At 33.8% G+C, this 17,740-nt stretch overlaps 1 protein-coding gene across 8 annotated transcripts in view; it reads left to right on the forward strand.

Moving 5' to 3' along the window:
• Positions 1-17,740, forward strand: part of KHDRBS2 (KH RNA binding domain containing, signal transduction associated 2) — a 678,514-nt gene that overhangs the window by 116,858 nt on the left and 543,916 nt on the right. For all 8 annotated transcript variants that reach the window (XM_032154521.2, XM_058435364.1, XM_058435367.1 and 5 more), the window contains exon 2: positions 3,778-3,905. In XM_032154521.2, coding sequence (XP_032010412.1) covers positions 3,778-3,905 — 128 coding nt within the window. The remainder of the gene's footprint in view (positions 1-3,777; positions 3,906-17,740) is intronic.

Below are 17,740 nucleotides of genomic sequence, written 5' to 3' on the forward strand. Positions count from 1 at the left end.
AATGAGAACTCATGGACACAGGAAGGGGAACATCACATTCTGGGTACTGAGTTGATTTTTTTTTGTGCAGTGTAAGAGAAAGGTCCAGTTTTATTGTTGTGCATGTGGACATCCAGTTTTCTCAACACTATTTATTGAAGAGACTTTTTTTCTCCCTTATGCATTCCTGGCACCTGTGTTAAAGAACAATTGAACATACATGTATAGATTTATGTCTGGGCTCCCTATTATGTTCCACTAGTCTATATTTCTGTTTTTATGCCAGTATAATACTGTTTTGATTACTATGACTTTACAATATATTTTGAAATTGGGAAGTGTGATGTCTCCAGTTGTGTGTTTTCTCAAAACTACTTTGGCCATTTGAAGTTCTTTTATCATTTTATATAAATTTGGGGATTATTTTTTCTATTTTTGTAAAAAATGTCGTTGGGATTTTGACAGAGATTGAACTGAATCTTTAGGTTATTCGGGTATTATGGACATTTTAACAATATTAATTATTCCAATCTATAAAATGTCTTTTCATTTATTTTTGTCTTATTTGATTTATTTCATCAATGCTTTTGGTTTTCAGTGTACAAGTCTTTAACCAGCTTAACTAAGTTTACTCCCAAGTGTTTTATTCTTTCTGCTGCTATTATAAATAAGATTGTTTTCTTAATTTCTTTTTTGGATAGTTTGTTGCTAGTATATAGAAATGGAACTGATTTTTGGATGTTGATTTTATATTTTGCAACTTTACTGAATTCACTTATTAGTTCTAATAGTTTTTACGTGAAGTCTTTAGGGGTTTCCTGCATATCAGATCATGTCAACTGCAAACATATGTCTTTATTTTTACTTTTCTTATTTGGATGCCTTTTTTTCCCCTTGCATAATTGCTCTGGCTAGGTCTTCCAGTAGTACGTTGAATAGAAGTTGTAAGACGGGACATCCCCACATTTTTCTGGATCTCTGGAACATGCGGTGTTTGGTTTTCTGTTCTTGCGTTAGTTTGCTGAGAATGATGGTTTACTATGCAGTCATAAAAAATGATGAGTTCATGTCCTTTGCAGAGACATGGATGAAGCTTTCTTTGGTTTTAAACTCAGGCAAGTTTGGCATATACCATTTTGTTACTATGCATTTGACAAATACAAGTATTGATCTATTAGTCATGGAGATATGCCAAAGAAGACAAGATAACTCCCTGAAAGTATTAGGAGGGCAAAATAATACCAAAAAACTTCAGAAGAAAATGGTAGAATTGAACAGAAATAGCAGTGGAAATGCTATTTCATTTAACTCCATTTCTTGATGGAAAGGTTGTTAGAATTAATACTGGCCTGATCAAATTGCAAATGTCTAAAAAAGCCTAAGGTAGTAGTTTTGTGGATAGCAAATAATTTCAGACAAATTCAATTTATTTTTATGAAAAAGTAACAAGGGAGAAGCCATATGTATTATAGATCAGGAATTGAGTCAGCTTCTTCACTGTGTTCCACATTACAATTACCTCAGCAAGCTACAAAGTATGACATTATGTAGGTGCATACACCCATAGGGCAGTGATCAAAAGTTTATTCTTGGTATCAGAGGACATGATGAATGGATTTTCTTTGCAGTTATCATAACTCTGGTTGTAATCATTATATAAGGGATTGAAAGGTTGGAATAAAGTGATTTTCAGTTTAAAGAGTCAGTTGGTTAAAATGACTTGTTAATACTTCCATGTAGAATATAGGAATCTGATGTTATCACACTGAGTAGAAATTATAGACATATAACTTATTTTCAAACAATTCATTTTATTTCAAGATACTTGTCTTTAGAGAAATTGTACCATGTAACTGATCAGTTGATTATAAATGACTTCATAAAAATTATGCAGTGTAGATTTCACTCAGGTACTACCTGGGTAAGTAATGTAATATTACTCCAAAATAATTGTTTTAAATTCCACACAGCCCAAATAAATAGTATGCGAAAAGATTACTAATTGAAATGTCTTAGGAATTTTTCTTTAAGCCATTTGAAAACATTTTGGGAAAAAATGTTAGTTAAAGATAGAATAACAAAGAACAAAACTATTAGATAAAATATATATTCCCCTTACCTTTAGAAGTAGTCAGACCTTTAAAAGATAATTGTTGTAAAATGCAATATAAATAAATTTATATGAAACGTGTTCATACTTAATAACTATCATCACCTTTTCTCTACTCCGAAATAACAAAAATAGAATGTTTTGTTCTATCCATAGCAAAAGTAAAACACTGTCACGTTCTTATCTTAATTTAGTTAGTATTTTAGTACATTGACCAAGAGCAAAGAACAAAAAGAAATATTTACTGATTATGTTATGGTCATAATAATAACTATATAAAAAACATAAAGGTAATTTTTAAATGAATTTTTAATAATTCTCCAAAACACTTATTTTACATAGTGCACTGCATGAGATGACTCTAGTTGTAACTACACAGTCTTTTAACATCTCATTCCTACTTTGTCAGCGTCGTTTCTCAACTAGACAAATGTAAGTTGGTTTTCTTGTTTGCTTGCCTTCTGCTGTGATTGATTTTGCATGTTACATACTATGTATCCTTAAAAATAAAAATACAATGTGGCTGCCTTCCTTTATTCTTCAAAGTAGTCCAGAGGCTTACCATTACAGTCACAATATAAAGCAGAAAACATCGTGTATTCTATAAGTTCTTAGATGATCTGTCCTATAATCACTTATCAAGCCTTTTTTCCACATTCACTATTCTTCAGCCACACAGGCTTTCTTGCTTCTTGCTATTCCAAGAGCAACTAAAGCTTGTTTTTCATCAGACTGTTAAGCTCTTCTCAGTCTTCTCATGGCTTGTTCTTCTCTGCCATTCAGGGCTTTGATCAAATATCACCCTTCAAATCTGAAGTAATAGCCACTGCTTGAGTCTCCTTTGTATTCTTAACAGCATATTGTGTTTATTATTTGCCCCCAGCCATAACTGTATGTGTGCCCATATATTCATTTTCTCACTGTTCATTTTCCACATTAGAATATAGTCTATAAAAACAGAGACATTTTATTGTTTTCTGTTGTATTTCTGGTATCTAGTAGAGATTTAACATTTTTTATGGAATAAATTAATTCAAAAATGAAGGAGTGGATAAGTATGCTCCAAAATATCAAATTTTGTAATATTCTAATGTTTTTCTTAAACACCTATATAGATAATATCTTACTGATGAATATGAATGTTAGCATTTATAGATTTAATCATTTATATGACTTTTCTATAATTCTTTGTGAAATATCATGCAATTTCTCTTTACTACCTATTTTAGCTAACTGAATAATTACCATTTTAATTATTTTTATTTTCTTAGGAATAATTCTGAGTAAAAATAAAGCATATATCCTTAAAATGTATTTTGTTCTATTTAATGCTCCTGGAAAAAATTAAGTTTGCTAAAATAATTTAAATAGTCAAAGGACATATATTACCTTTTTACTGTGTTTGAAGATATTAAAAATTAATTAAATTCATCAATTTTTTCACAGAAGCCACAGTCACATCTTCAATTATCGCTTTTTAGTTTGAGTTGACAGAGGTTCTCTTACATACAGTAGCAGCATTCACATAACTGTTAGTGAGATGCTGTTTCAGGCCTTTTATCGATATTCATCAAAATCTTATTTGAGAAGAGGAGTAATATGAATATTATTTATGATAACATTTTCAGCATATTTATGGTAACATTGTTCCTCATTTCACTTGTTTTCTTCTTGTGATTTTCTTCCAGAAATTGAAAAGTTTCAAGGTTCTGATGGAAAAAAGGAAGATGAAGAAAAGAAGTATCTTGATGTCATCAGCAACAAAAACATAAAGCTCTCGGAAAGAGTACTTATTCCTGTCAAGCAATATCCAAAGGTACTACCATATATACATTGTTCTCATAGAATTGATTTAAAAATGATAAAATAAGATGATATTTTACTTATTGACTTTTATAAAGTAAATATTTGAAACTTCATAATGTAAGTATATGCAAGCACGTGATATTGACATAGGGGAAGGAAAACTTGAAAGTGCAATGATGAGGCTAATTTTCAACTGAAGGCTACAGCATTTTTGTTCTGTGAATGTAGGAGGCATAATCAGATATTTTAATCATTTATTCAAAATATAAATGATATATCAGTTTTTCCAAATATTTACACCCACTTGATTATGTTTGGTTCATGTTAAAGTGTATATCATTATTATAAAATGGAGTAGAGTTAATGATACTAAATATGTAACATTAGAAAATCAGCAGGGAATTATTACTAATATATCTAAGAAAATCACATGGTGGTTATTAGACTCTTAGATTATAACCTATAGTCTTCTATAATCAAAGTTTATTCATAAAATAATTATGATATCGTTCTGAATGTTACATCTTTCTTTAAGCTATTTTTTCACCAGTAGATCATTGATTATAAAAGATAGCATTCAGTGGCATGGTTTTATCAATTATATTCATACACTTCAATGGGTAAACAGAGGGGTTTTTTTGGTCAAATGAATGGAGGAAACTAAAATGTAAACTCAAAGATTCAAGCTGATAATTTACTTTCTGAAGAGTGAATGTGAAGCAAGGACCATGTAATTATCCTAATAGTAACGATTACAGAAATAAATGCTCTGGTTTACCAATTGTCTTCTAATATGATAAACTTTAGTAAATATAATTAACTAGATGCTTTGTCTATAATTATTTCAAACAGGGATAAAATTGTTAAAGCCCAGAAAACCATAAAATTTATCTTTGAGATGAAGTGTTTTGGGCATGCAAATTTTTTTTGAGCTAAACTCTATTGCAAGAAAGCTGTGTTACATAGGTATATGTTTTTAAAATAAACTTTATTAGATTTGCTTTATAATCATGTTCTCTTGAATATTAAACTGGGCAGTCTTAGAAATATACATGAAAAATTTGCATAGTAGTGAAGTAAGGTAGAAATATGTTGGAGTATAGAGAATAATGTGTCCTTTTTCACTTGATCAATTAACCAGTTATAGTCTTGAATAGTTTCTTTTCATAAATCATACAGTTAAATATGGTATAACTTGATGGTGTTTCTTGGAATAACATATTTTTATCTCCGGGTATGGGAAAGTCAATGACAGACTTAATACCTGCTTCTAAATAAAAATGTAGTTCTATAGTCTCTATCAAATTAAGCTGGCAAGGTATGTAAGGCATTTAAACTCTTGATGGCTCTTCAAGTTCCCATATGAGTGGTTTTATGCTGATTATTACTGGATCTATGTTTGATTTAGAATGATGAATACCGAAATAAGAATATTCTATGATTTCAAATTTTTGTGTGAAGTTTTATTTTGTAATGTATAAGAAAATGCTCTAACGATAAAACTGCTTATTCTTAACTGCCGTGGACCATGGATCACCAGCAAACTATTGTCTCTCTTATAATTTTTAAAATCATGGAATGCTTAGGCTGGGACTAATCTTGGAAATCACAGAATATATAAAACTTTTATTTTATAGATGAGGTGTCTGAAAAAGTATGAATTGCTCAAGGTCATGCTTCTGTTATAGATGGAAATCTTTAGTGAAGTTACTATAATTTTAGATTCTTCATTTTTGGTGAACCATTACATTTTGAACTTGACTGATCATGCCCACGTATTTGCGTTACTTTTTCATGTTAAATGTGGAAGAATGTGAAAAATGATAACACCCGATGGTTAATATAATAGTTTTATGGAATAGTCTCAAATAACAATTCATGCTTGAGAAAATTTACCATTTCTTTAAATTATTAATAGCCTGCCAAACTCCTTTATTTTTAAAGGAATATTCATTTCACCTAATTATCACACATAAGAGAACTTTAGAGCTTTTTTATAGAAAAAGAGTGAAATTCTGAGAAGCAGATTATACTCACTTATCAAAGTTGACCTACCTTGTTCTTGTTTCTATAGTACAACAATAAATCATAATATTTTGTAAACAAACTATATCTTATTATATTTAGTAATCTTTTGAAAACAAACCATATTTTATTACAAAAGTTGTGATTTTTTTCCTGCTGTTCATTGTCCACTTCTTAGAAAAATATCAGTGAGATAGAGTTAAGATTATGATCACTAAACTTGAGCTGTATTTGATGTACATTTATGAGCCATAAAATGTGTGATGTGGTGTAATATGAGCTGTTAAGCAGAACACAACAGTATTTATGGATTTAAAGTTTAATGTTTTATAATAAAAAAGTGATTTATCCTTCAGGGGGCCACACTGGTGAAAGATTTGCTTTATACAACTTTCTCTCAGAACCATTTCTCCCCTTGACAACTGCTGTCTGTTTGTACCAATAATTAATGTGATGATGACACAGTCCTCTCAAAGAGCAATAAATGACTATGGGAATTCTTGGGGAAATGGCCCTCTCAAGACTTTACTACATGACTTTTTTTGGATAGATTGTGTTTCAGTTACTCTCCAATTTCAAGTTAATTTGCTGACTTAGTTGAATACTACAAGAAATTGAATGAAGTTTAAAATTTAATTTATAAAAATTATAAAAATGTTCTTTAAGAATGATTTATGTAGTCCTGGTGCTTTACATTTAGTAATTTAACTTGGGGAAATATGTCGTCTTATAATATTAAATTATTTTGAGCAGTGTTTCTTATTTGACTTTATATTTTTATAATAAAACTAATAGACATATTTGTGATTCATACTAAATGAGTAGAATTTAACTGCTTTTGCCTACAAAAGCAAATAAAACAAATGGGCAACTATTCAGATGATGAGTATGTTAATTTGCTTCACTTAAGTAACTTTTTTTGTATATGTATCCCATAATATAATTTTGTGTACCTCTAAAATACACAATAAAATTTATTTGCAAAAGAGATTAATAGAGAAATAGATGTTGCATTTGCAAATGTTTCAGAATCACAGCAATTACTTATTTTTAATTTTCATTTTAGTTTCATGGGTACATGCACAGGTTTATTATATAGGTAAATTGTATGTCATGGGGATTTGGTGTACAGATTATTTCCTCACCCAGGTAATAAGCATAGTACCTGTTAGGTAGTTTTTCCATTCTCACCCTACTCCCACCCTCAACCCTCAAGTAGACCCCAGTATCTATTGTTCCCTTCTTTGTGTCCATGTGTACTGAATGTTTAGCTACCACTTGCAAGTGAGAACATGCAGTATTTGGTTTTCTGTTCCTGCATTAGCTCACTTAAGATAATGTCCTTCACCTCCATCTGTATTGCTGCAAAGGACATGATAACTTCTTTTATGGTTGCGTAGTATTCCATGGTGTATACGTATCACATTTTTAAAAAATCCAGTCTACCATTGATGGGCATCTAGGTTGATTCTGTGTCTTTGCTGTTATGAATAGTGCTGTCATGAACATATGTGTGCATGTGTCTTTATGGTAGCATGATTTATATTCCTTTGAGTATATATCCTACAATGGGATTGCTGGGTCAGATAATAGTTCTGTTTTAAGTTCTTTGAGAATTTGCAAAACTGCTTCCCACAGTGGCTGATAAAATTTACATTCTCACCAGCAGTGTATAAGCATTTCCTTTTCTTGGCAACCTCACCAGCATGTGCTATTTTTGGACTTTTTAATAATAGCCATTCTGACTGGTGTGAGGTGGTATCTCATTGTGCTTTTGATTTGCATTTTGTATAATTATTAGTGATGTTAAGCATTTTTTCATATGCTTCTTAACCACATGTATGTTTTTTGAAAAGTGACTGTTCATGTACTTTGCCTACTTTTTAATGGGAATGTTTTTTCCTTGTTAATTTTTTATATTCTTTATAGATGCTGCGTGTTAGAACATTGTCAGATGCATAGTTTGCAAATATTTTCTCCCATTCTGTAGATTGTATGTTTATCAATAGTTTCTTTTGCTGTGCAGAAGCTCTTTAGTTTAACTAGGCCCCATTTGTCAACTTTTGTTTTTGTTACAATTGAATTTAGTATATTTGTCATGAAATCTTTGCCAGGGGCTATTTTCAGAATGGTATTTCCTAGGTTTATCATCCAAAGTTTTTATAGTTTTGGATTTTACATCTAGGTCTTTAATCCATCTTGAGTTGATTTTTGTAACTAGTATGAAGAAAATGTAAGCTTCAATATTCAGCATATAGCTAGCTAGTTATCCTCATTGCCTGTTTTTTTTTATTGTTGTTTATTTGTTTTGTTTTTGTTTTTGTTTTTTTGACTTTGTAGAAGATTAGGTGATTGTACATGTGTGACTTTATTTCTGGGTTCTCTATTCTGTTCCACTGGTCTAGGTGGTTGTTTTTGTACCAATAACATGCTGTTTTGGTTATTGTAGTGTTGTATAGTTTGAAGTCAGGTAATGTGATGCCTCTAGCTTTGTTTTTTGCTTAGGATTGCTTTGGCTATTTGGACTCTTTTTTTTTTTTTTGTTCTATATGAATTTTAGAATAGTTTTTCTTAATTCTGTAAAGAATATCATTGGTAGTTTTATAGGGATGGGATTGAATCTGTAAATTGTTTTGAACAGTATGGCCATTTAAAAATATTGATTCTTTCACTATCTATGAACATGGAATGTTTTTTCATTTGTTTGTGTCTTGTCTGATTTCTTTCAGGCAGTGTTTTGTAATTCTCATTATAGAGATCTTTCACCTTTTTGTTTAACTGTATTTCTAGTTTTTTTGTGGCCATTGTGAATGGGATTGCGTTATTGATATGATTCTCAGCTTTGATGTTGGTGTATAGAAATGCTACTACTGATTTTTGTACATTGATTTTATATCCTGAAACTTAGTTGAAGTTCCTTATCAGATCTAGGAGCTTTTGAGAAGAGACTATGGGGCTTTGTAGGTACAATATCATATCATCTGAAAATAAGGATAGTTTGGCTTTCTGCCTTTCTATTTGCATGTCTTTTATTTCTTCTTCCTGCCTGATTTCTCTGGCCAGGGTTTCCAGTATTATGTTGAATATGAGTAGTGAGAGAGGGCATCATTGTCTGTTCTGGTTTTGAAGGTGAGTGCTTCCAGCTTTTGCCCATTCAGTATGTTGGCTGTGGGTTTTTCATAGATGGCTCTTAGTATTTTGAAGTGTGTTCCCTCAATGCTTAGTTTGTTCAGGGTTTTTAACATGAAGGGATGTTGAATTTTATTGAAATAATTTTGTGTGTCTATTTAAAAGATCATATGGTTTTTGATTTTAGTTTAATTTGTGTGAATAATCACATTTATTGATTTGCATATGTTAAGCCAACCTTGCATCTCAGGGATAAAACCTACTTGATTGTGGAATATTAGCTTTTTAATCCGCTGCTGGATTTGGTTTGCTAGTATTTTGTTGAGGACTGTTGCATCTATGTTCATCAAGGATATTGGCCTGAAGTTTTAATATTTTTCTTTGTGTCTCTTCCAGGTGTTGGTATCAGGATGATGCTGGACTCATAGAATGAATTAGAGTTTGGAATAGTTTCAGTAGGAATGGGACCAGCTCTTCTTTATACATCTGGTAAAATCTGGCTGTGAATCCAACTGGTCCTGGGCTTTTTCTGGTTGGCAGTCTGTTTATTACTGATTCAATTTTGGAACTCATTATTGGTCTGTTCAGGGATTCAGTCTCTCCCTTGTTCTATCTTGGGAGGTTGTATGTGTCCAGGAATTTACTAGTTTCTTCCAAGTTTTCTAGCATGTGTGTATAGAGGTGTTTTTAATAGTCTCTGAAGGTTTTTGTATTTCTGTGGGATCCCTAAAGTGATAACGTCCCCTTTGTTATTTCTTTATGTTTATTTGGATCATCTCTTTTTTTTTTCTTTGTTAGTCTAGCTAGTGGTTTATCTTATTTACTCTTTCAGCGAACCAACTCCTGGATGTGAACATTTGTCTCTTGCATGTTACAACTTCCTTCAGTTCAGGCCTGGTTTTGTTTATTTCTTGTCTTCTGCTAGCTTTGATGTTGGTTTGCTCTTGTTTCTCTACTTCCTCTAGGTGTCATGTTATATTGCTAATTTGAGATCTTCCTAGTTATGTGATATGGGCATTTTGCACTATAAACTTTCTTATTAATAAGGCTTTAGTTGTGTCCCAGTGATTCTTGTATGTTATATCTTTGTTCTCAGTAGTTTCAAAGAAATCCTTGATTTCTGCCTCAATTTCATTGTTCACTCTGAAGTCATTCAGGAGCAGGTTGATTTCCATGTAATTCTGTGGTTTGGGCCATCTTCTTAGCATTGATGTGTATTTTTACTGTGCTGTGGGCTGAGAGCATGCTTGGTATGATTCCAGTTTGTTTTTCAGTTTGCTGGGGACTGTTTTATGGCCAATTGTGTGGCCGATTTTAAAGTGCCATGTGCAGAGAGAAATATATATTCTGAAATGTTGGGGTAGAGAGTTCTTTAGATGTCATTAGGTTCATTTAGCCAAGTGTTGAGTTCAGGTTCTGAATATCTTTGCTGGTTTTCTGCCACGATGATCTGTCTAGTACTGTCAGTGGTGTGTTGAAGTCTCCCACTATTGTTGTGTGGTTATCCAGGTTTCTTTGTAGGCCTCTAAGAATTTGCTTTATTAATCTGGGTACTCCTATGTTGCATGCATATATGCTTAGGATAATTAAGTCTTCTTGTTGAATTGAGCCCTTCTATTATATAATGTACTTCTTTTTCTCTTTTGATTTTTGTTTGCTTAAAGTTTGTTTGTCTGAAATTAGAGTAGCAACCCCTGATTTTTGGTTTTTTTGGTTTGTTTGTTTGCTTTCCATTTGCTTGGTAGATTTTTCTCCACTGTATTACTTTGAGCCTATGGATGTCATTGCATGTGAGACGGAAGGAACATACAGTTGGGTCTTGCTTTTTTATCCAATCTGCCATTCTGTGCCTTTTAGTTGGGGCATTTCACCCATTTATATTCAAGGTTAGTTTGGATATGTGTGATTTGATCCTATCATCATGTTATTAGGTAGTTATTATGCAGACTTGATTGTGTAGTTGCTTGATAGTGTAAATGGTCTATGTACTTAAGTGTGTTTTTGTGGTGGTGCATAATGGTCGTTTGTTTCCATATTTAGTATTCTATTAAGGTCCTCTTGTAAGGCAGGTCTGGTATTAATGAATTTCCTTAGCATTTGCTTATCTCAAAAGAATCTTATTTCTCCTTTGCTTATGAAGCTCATTTTGCTAGGATATGAAATTATTGGTTGTAGTTTATTTTCTTTAGGAATGATGAATATAGGCCCTCAATCTCTTCTGGCTTACAAGGTTACTGCTGATAGGACTGTTGTTAGCCAGATTGGGTTTCCTTTGTAGGTAGCCTGCCTCTACGCTCTAGCTGCCTTTAATATCTTTTATTTTATTTTGACTGAAAATCTGATGACTATGTGTCTTGGGGATGGTCATCTTCTATAGTATCTTACAGTGGTTCTCTGCATTTCCTGAATTTGGATATTGGCCTCTCGCCAGGCTGGGGACATTGTTGTGGACACTATCCTCAAATACATTTTCCAAGTTGCTTGCTTTCTCTCTCTCTGTCTTTCAGGGATGCCAGTGAGTTGTAGTTTTGATCTCTTTACATACTCCCGTATTATAAGAGGTTTTGTTCATATTTGTTTATTCTTTTTTCTTTGTTTTTGCCTGACTGAGTGGATTTGGACAAACAGTGTTGAGCTCTAAGATTCTTTCCTCAGCTTGGTCTATTCTGTTGTTAATACTTGTGATTGTATTATTAAATTCTTGTAGTCCATTTTTCAGCTCTATCAGATTACTTGGTTCTTTCTTTAAATGGCCACTTCATCTTTTATTCTCTGTATTGGTTTATTGTATTCCTTAGATTCCTTGGATTGGATTTTGACTTTCTCCTGAATCTCTATGATCTTCATTCCAATCCATACCCTGAATTCTATATCTGCCATTTCACCCAGTTCAGCCTGGTTAAGAACCATTGTTGGGGAACTAATTAAGTTACTCGGAGGTAGGAAGACACTCTGGTTTTTTGAGTTGCCAGCATTCTTACACTGGTTCTTTCTCTCTGCGTGGGTCAATGGTCCTTTAATATTTGAAGTCACTGTCCTTTGGTTGGGGTTTGTTTTTTTTTTGCATTTATCTTCTTTGATGCCCTTGGCATTTTGACTTTGGTATAAGGCGGGTTCAGTCAACTGGCTTTGATTCTGGAGTATTTCAGGGGGCCATGGCTCAGTTCTGCCCTCCTGAGCTACATGCTCTTACGCTGAGTGGGCTGGTACCAGGTCCCCATTTTTGTTCTCTGGCCCCTTGAGGTTAGGAACCTGCTGTGCTGGGGAGGCTAACGTGATCCTGGTTTGTGGCCACAACTGTTTGATAGGGAGTGCCAGCTGAAGTGCTTCGTCAGGGTGGTGGCAGTGGGATCCATGGTTGTTCTCATGTGCCAGCAGCCATAGTGGTATTGCAGGGTGCACATGTGTTGGCTGGGATATCCTGACAAAATATTTCAGTCCTGTATTTTTTGGCCACAGTCCAGTAGGTGGCACTTAAGAGTGCTAGCCCGCAGATAGGCTCTTACTCTGCTGCGTGGCTCTTCTGTTTTTTGGCACAGTTAGCCGTAGTTCTCTGTGATGCTCAGGAGAGGGTTGGCCCACTCACGTAGTCTGCTCCCAGGCCTTGGAGGAGCCCCCTTCAATCAAGCTCCATCCCTGCGTTTCTTTTGCTGGATGTTTTGGTCCATGGGGCTTTCTCAGGTAGTGGCAGTGGTCTGCAGACAGGCTGTGGTTGGCCCTGTGGAGGGAGACATGTCCTGATCCTCCACCAGCCTGTGAACACAGGTGTCTCACTTCTTTCAGTGAAGGCTCCTCCCTGCTTAGTCACCAACCAAGCCAGCAGGTCCCACTCAGCTAGGTGCTGCGGGAGTGGGTGGGTTCAGACGACTGTCTGGATGCTTCCCCAGGGAACACATGATTGTGCCTTCCCACACATTTTGGACAGAAGTAAGACAGTGGGCTAAAAGATCTAGCAGGCGTGGCGCACATTGCTACCAGTGTTCGGGGTAGGTGAAGTCACCTGCCCTGCTATCTGGGTATTTTCTAAGACTGTACCTGCCAGCTGAGTTCAAGCAGAAGAGGGACCACTGGGCCAGAAGCTGGCCCCAAGCTTTGTCTGGTGAGGGTGGATGGATCAATCTTACTGCTCCCACACATTGCAACTGTGGCTTCCATCAGGGCTATGGCACTGGTGCTAGTCTGTTCCAGGGTCCAAGGCTTCAGAGGCCTCTGTGGACTTGAGACTTACCTTTACCAAAACTACTGGTAGCTCTCTGCCTCATTTTAGAAGTGTGTGGTGTAACGTAGTGGGGCCAGGGCGCTTTCCCTTCCCCAGTCTTGCACAGGTCCCTGTCAAGAGAGTGTGAATCTCCCATGGGACTCCTACTTACTTACCCTTTCCCATATGGGGAGCTTCTCCTGGCTACACATTGATTCCACACGGGCTACTGCCCAGCTTTGTTCTTCCCTGCTGTGTCCTCTTCCTGCCTCAATGGATCCCAAAGCGATTTCTTAAGTGATCAGCTTGTTGGGTGAGTGTTCACTAGCCCTTTTCTTTCCTGTCCATGAGAGCAGTACACATGAGCTTCTTGCTTCTAGTCCACCATTTTGACCGAATTCCCAATTATTTCTTGATAGTTAAGCCTCTACAAAGGCAACATGTGTCAATATGTTCCTCCATATTCCTAAGACATTCATATAAAAGACTCTGGAGGCTGATTCTAGGTGCACTGCCTATTAGCCCTGCTTTGCAAGGAGCAGTTAAAAAGAAATATATATACACATATATATATATATGTGTATGTGTATATATGTATATACACATATGTGTGTATATACATATATATGTGTATGTGTATATATGTATATACACATGTGTGTATATACATATATATACACATATATGTGTGTATATACGTATATATACACATATATGTGTGTATATTTACCCAGACATATATGTACATATATACATATACACATATACATATATGTACATATATACATATACATATATGTACATATATACATATATACATATACATATATGTACATATATACATATACATACATGTACATATATACATATACATACATGTACATATATACATGTACATATATACATATACATATATGTGCATATATACATATACATGTATGTACATATACACATATACATGTATGTACATATACACATACATATATGTACATATATACATATATGTACATATACACATACATATATGTACATATATACATATATGTACATATACACATATACATATATGTACATATGTATACACGTATACATATATGTGTATACGTATACAGATATACGTATACATATATACAGATATACATATATACATATACATATGTACATATATGCGTATATACATATATACGCATATATACATATGTGCACATATACGCATATATGTATATATACATATGTACACATATACATATATACACATATATGTATATATGTGTATATATACACACAAATATATGTATAGATAAATATAAATGTATATATTTATATTCATGTATACATATATATATATATGACTGGAGAACAAACACTATTCTTAACATTAGCTATTTCTCCTCCACACATACTATGTTTCGTTGTTGAATATACCATTTCTTTCAAATTTTAACATCTCCACCTATAGTGCATCTTACAGTCAGCGTCATAATACAATCTCTTTCAGGCATGCAGTGAAAGTGCATTGTAGGATCTAATAAACCAAGATATACCTAAATGGCACAAGCTGTGCTATATTTTGTTACTGCTAAACATGCAAAAGGAATGCTTGGCACGTGTCTGGGTAAACTGAGAGACCATTAGAGGACTGGAATGTGCGGCTTCCTCTTATAAGAGGGTATCTACTTTTTGCTTGCTGGTGTACCTGTTTGTTCACCTAGGCACTTCAGCCTCTCAATGCCTTTAAAAATATCTCTTTGATGTACTTTTAGAATTCTGTGAAATACATCAGACCTTTTCTTCAATTAAATTTGCCCCAAGGCCCACTTTATATTTCTTGACTTGAGTTACTGCCAACTTTTTAAAGCAATATAATGCCAGGAGTGTAAATCTGCCCCAAATTTTGCCTTTTTTAAGATCAAACGCAGCCACATTCCCCTGTGCTGGTTTTCAAATCAATTTCTTATGTAGATTAATGCAGAAAATTGAAGTTCCAAAATGTGTTTAAAACCATCTCACTTGCTCTATACTTCTTCGTATTCTGTTCAGTCCCAGAAAAAGGGGAAGCCTTCTGTGCCTGGTTGGAAGAAGTCTCATCCATGGTTGCAACCTGCCATGTCTTCCCACAGAGTGTGAGTTTCCTTCTTTATACATCAAAGGATGAAATACCCAAGTCCAAGTACTTGATGAGTGTGATTTTTCTGACTTTTAAAGTAGTTATCAGATCATTTAAGAATAGTTCCTAAATGTGGAAACTACAACTCCTATGGAAACTACGACTCAAAGCCAAATATGACCACTCATAATCTTGGAAACACATCTATTTTTATAAGCAATATGGTTTTTCAGAAGCCACTCTGTAGCTTACAGCTTAAACCTGTTTTATCTTTACCACAGACCACTGCACAGCATTGCTTTTTATTTTTCTAAAGTAAATGGAAGAGAGGATTTGATGGGCTTTGTGATTTCAGTTTCATTCATATCGGTTTCCCAACTCCTCATTTGTGAATTTAAATTTTAATTGAGAAAATGATATGACACTGACTCACATTTTTATGAGGAAAAAAATTTCAAATTGCTGCAGACCATATTCTCTCCAATAGAATGGCATGTGAAATAATCCTGTTTCCTAGAAAAATTTAGAAATTTTCAGTGGTATTATGTCTAGAATTTGTCTTTTCTGATTACCCATCCTTTTAATTAATGCCTGTCCCATGTACTTCAAATATTATTTCTCCATTTTGTATTTTTTTAAATTTTTATGTTTTCATCCCACATTGAGTCATGCATTTCTAATTCTGAATTAGTTGTGCTTCTACTCATATCATTTTTTATGACCCCTTACGAATATGTCCGTGATTTTCCTGAAATCATACCAGTCTCTCCTTCTTTTCTAGGTCTAGTGAATATTCAGCCTGTTTTAACTAGTTGTTTTCATTCTGCAACAAAACCCCTAGCCCTTCCCTTCTCATACCTCAGGCCAATATTTTCTACCTTATCTGGGAGGGTTGCTTCTTATTTTCACATTTACCCTCAACTGGAAAACTGATGACTGCTTCAAAATGACCATTAACATGCAGGTGCTTTTTGAAAAATGTCCAAACCCGTATTCTTTCTTTAGGGCCCTGTGACAGCCAAAAAATCTTTCATCTCATGTCCCTCTCTACAGTCCTGCCATTCTTCATTTGCTTGTTTGTTCATTTGTTTGTTTGTTTAACTCAGCCTTCAGTAAGCTTCTCTACACTCATTAGCGCACAGATGGATCTTCTGCTGTTTCTTTTGTTGTTGCAGTAGGAGTGGCTTTTTATGTAGACAGATGTTTAAGAGATCAGAAAAGAAATATCACCATTATAATCAAGAGACATTGCATTATCAATGGAATGGATTTCCATTTTATTATTGATTTTGAAAAGTGGAAGCAAGTGAATTTGATATCAACTTAAATACTGTATTTTGGGGGATTTGGAGAAAAATAAAACTTTCTATGAGCAATAAGGAAGTAAAAATTAATGCTTTTTACCCAGAAACATGTAGATAAGGGATTATTAATACTTTTATTAAGTTAGGACCTGACTGCAACCAACTTGTTGAAAGACATTTAGATCCATGTAGAGAAATTAGGAGTAACTTTTATTTTCATTTTTAAGGTAAACCATTGTGAAGATAAATTTATGTAATACACAATTTTAGATTTATGCCATTTTATAAAGAACCTTCTTAAAAATATATGGGTTTCACAAGGATGTCACAAAAAATAAAACTGTAGAACAACCTCACTTGTGAATACCAATTGAAAACTGTAAAATATTACCAAGTGTTGAGCACTAGTGTTCATAGAAGTATTATTCACAACAGCCAAAAGATAAAAACAGCCCAAATATCTTCAACAAATTAGTAGATAAATAAGATGTGGTATACACATATAATGAAATATTATTCAGCCTTAAAGAGTAATGAAATTCTATTACATTCTACAACATAGATGAACATTGAACACATTACACTAAATAAAATAAACCAGTCAAAAAGAACAAATATATGATTCTGCTTTCATGAAGTTCCTAGAACAGGCGAATTTATAGAGACAGAAAGTGGAATAGAGGTTACAGGGGATTGTGAGGAGGAAGGAATGATAAATTATTCATTAATGGGTACAGAGTTTTTGTTTGGAATGATGAAAACTTCTAGAAATGGATAGTTGCATAACATTGTGAATGTACTTAATGCCATGTATTCGTGCACTTAAAATTAGTTAAAATGGGGTAGGTATAGTGGCATGCAGCTACTTCCCAGCTACTTGGTAAGCTAAGGCTGGAGGATCACTTAAACACAGAAGTTCAAGTCCAACCTAGGTAATATACACCCAGTCTCTAAAAATAATAATGACAATGATATATTTTTAATATAGTTAAAATGGTAAATTTTATGCTATGTCTATTTTACAATAATAAGAAATATTACAAAATATTACCAATGTATTTCAGTAGCACACATCTATCAGC

The sequence above is a fragment of the Hylobates moloch genome, unplaced genomic scaffold (assembly GCF_009828535.3).
Source record: "Hylobates moloch isolate HMO894 unplaced genomic scaffold, HMol_V3 SCAFFOLD_2, whole genome shotgun sequence".
In the NCBI taxonomy this organism is placed as follows: Eukaryota; Metazoa; Chordata; class Mammalia; order Primates; family Hylobatidae; genus Hylobates; species Hylobates moloch.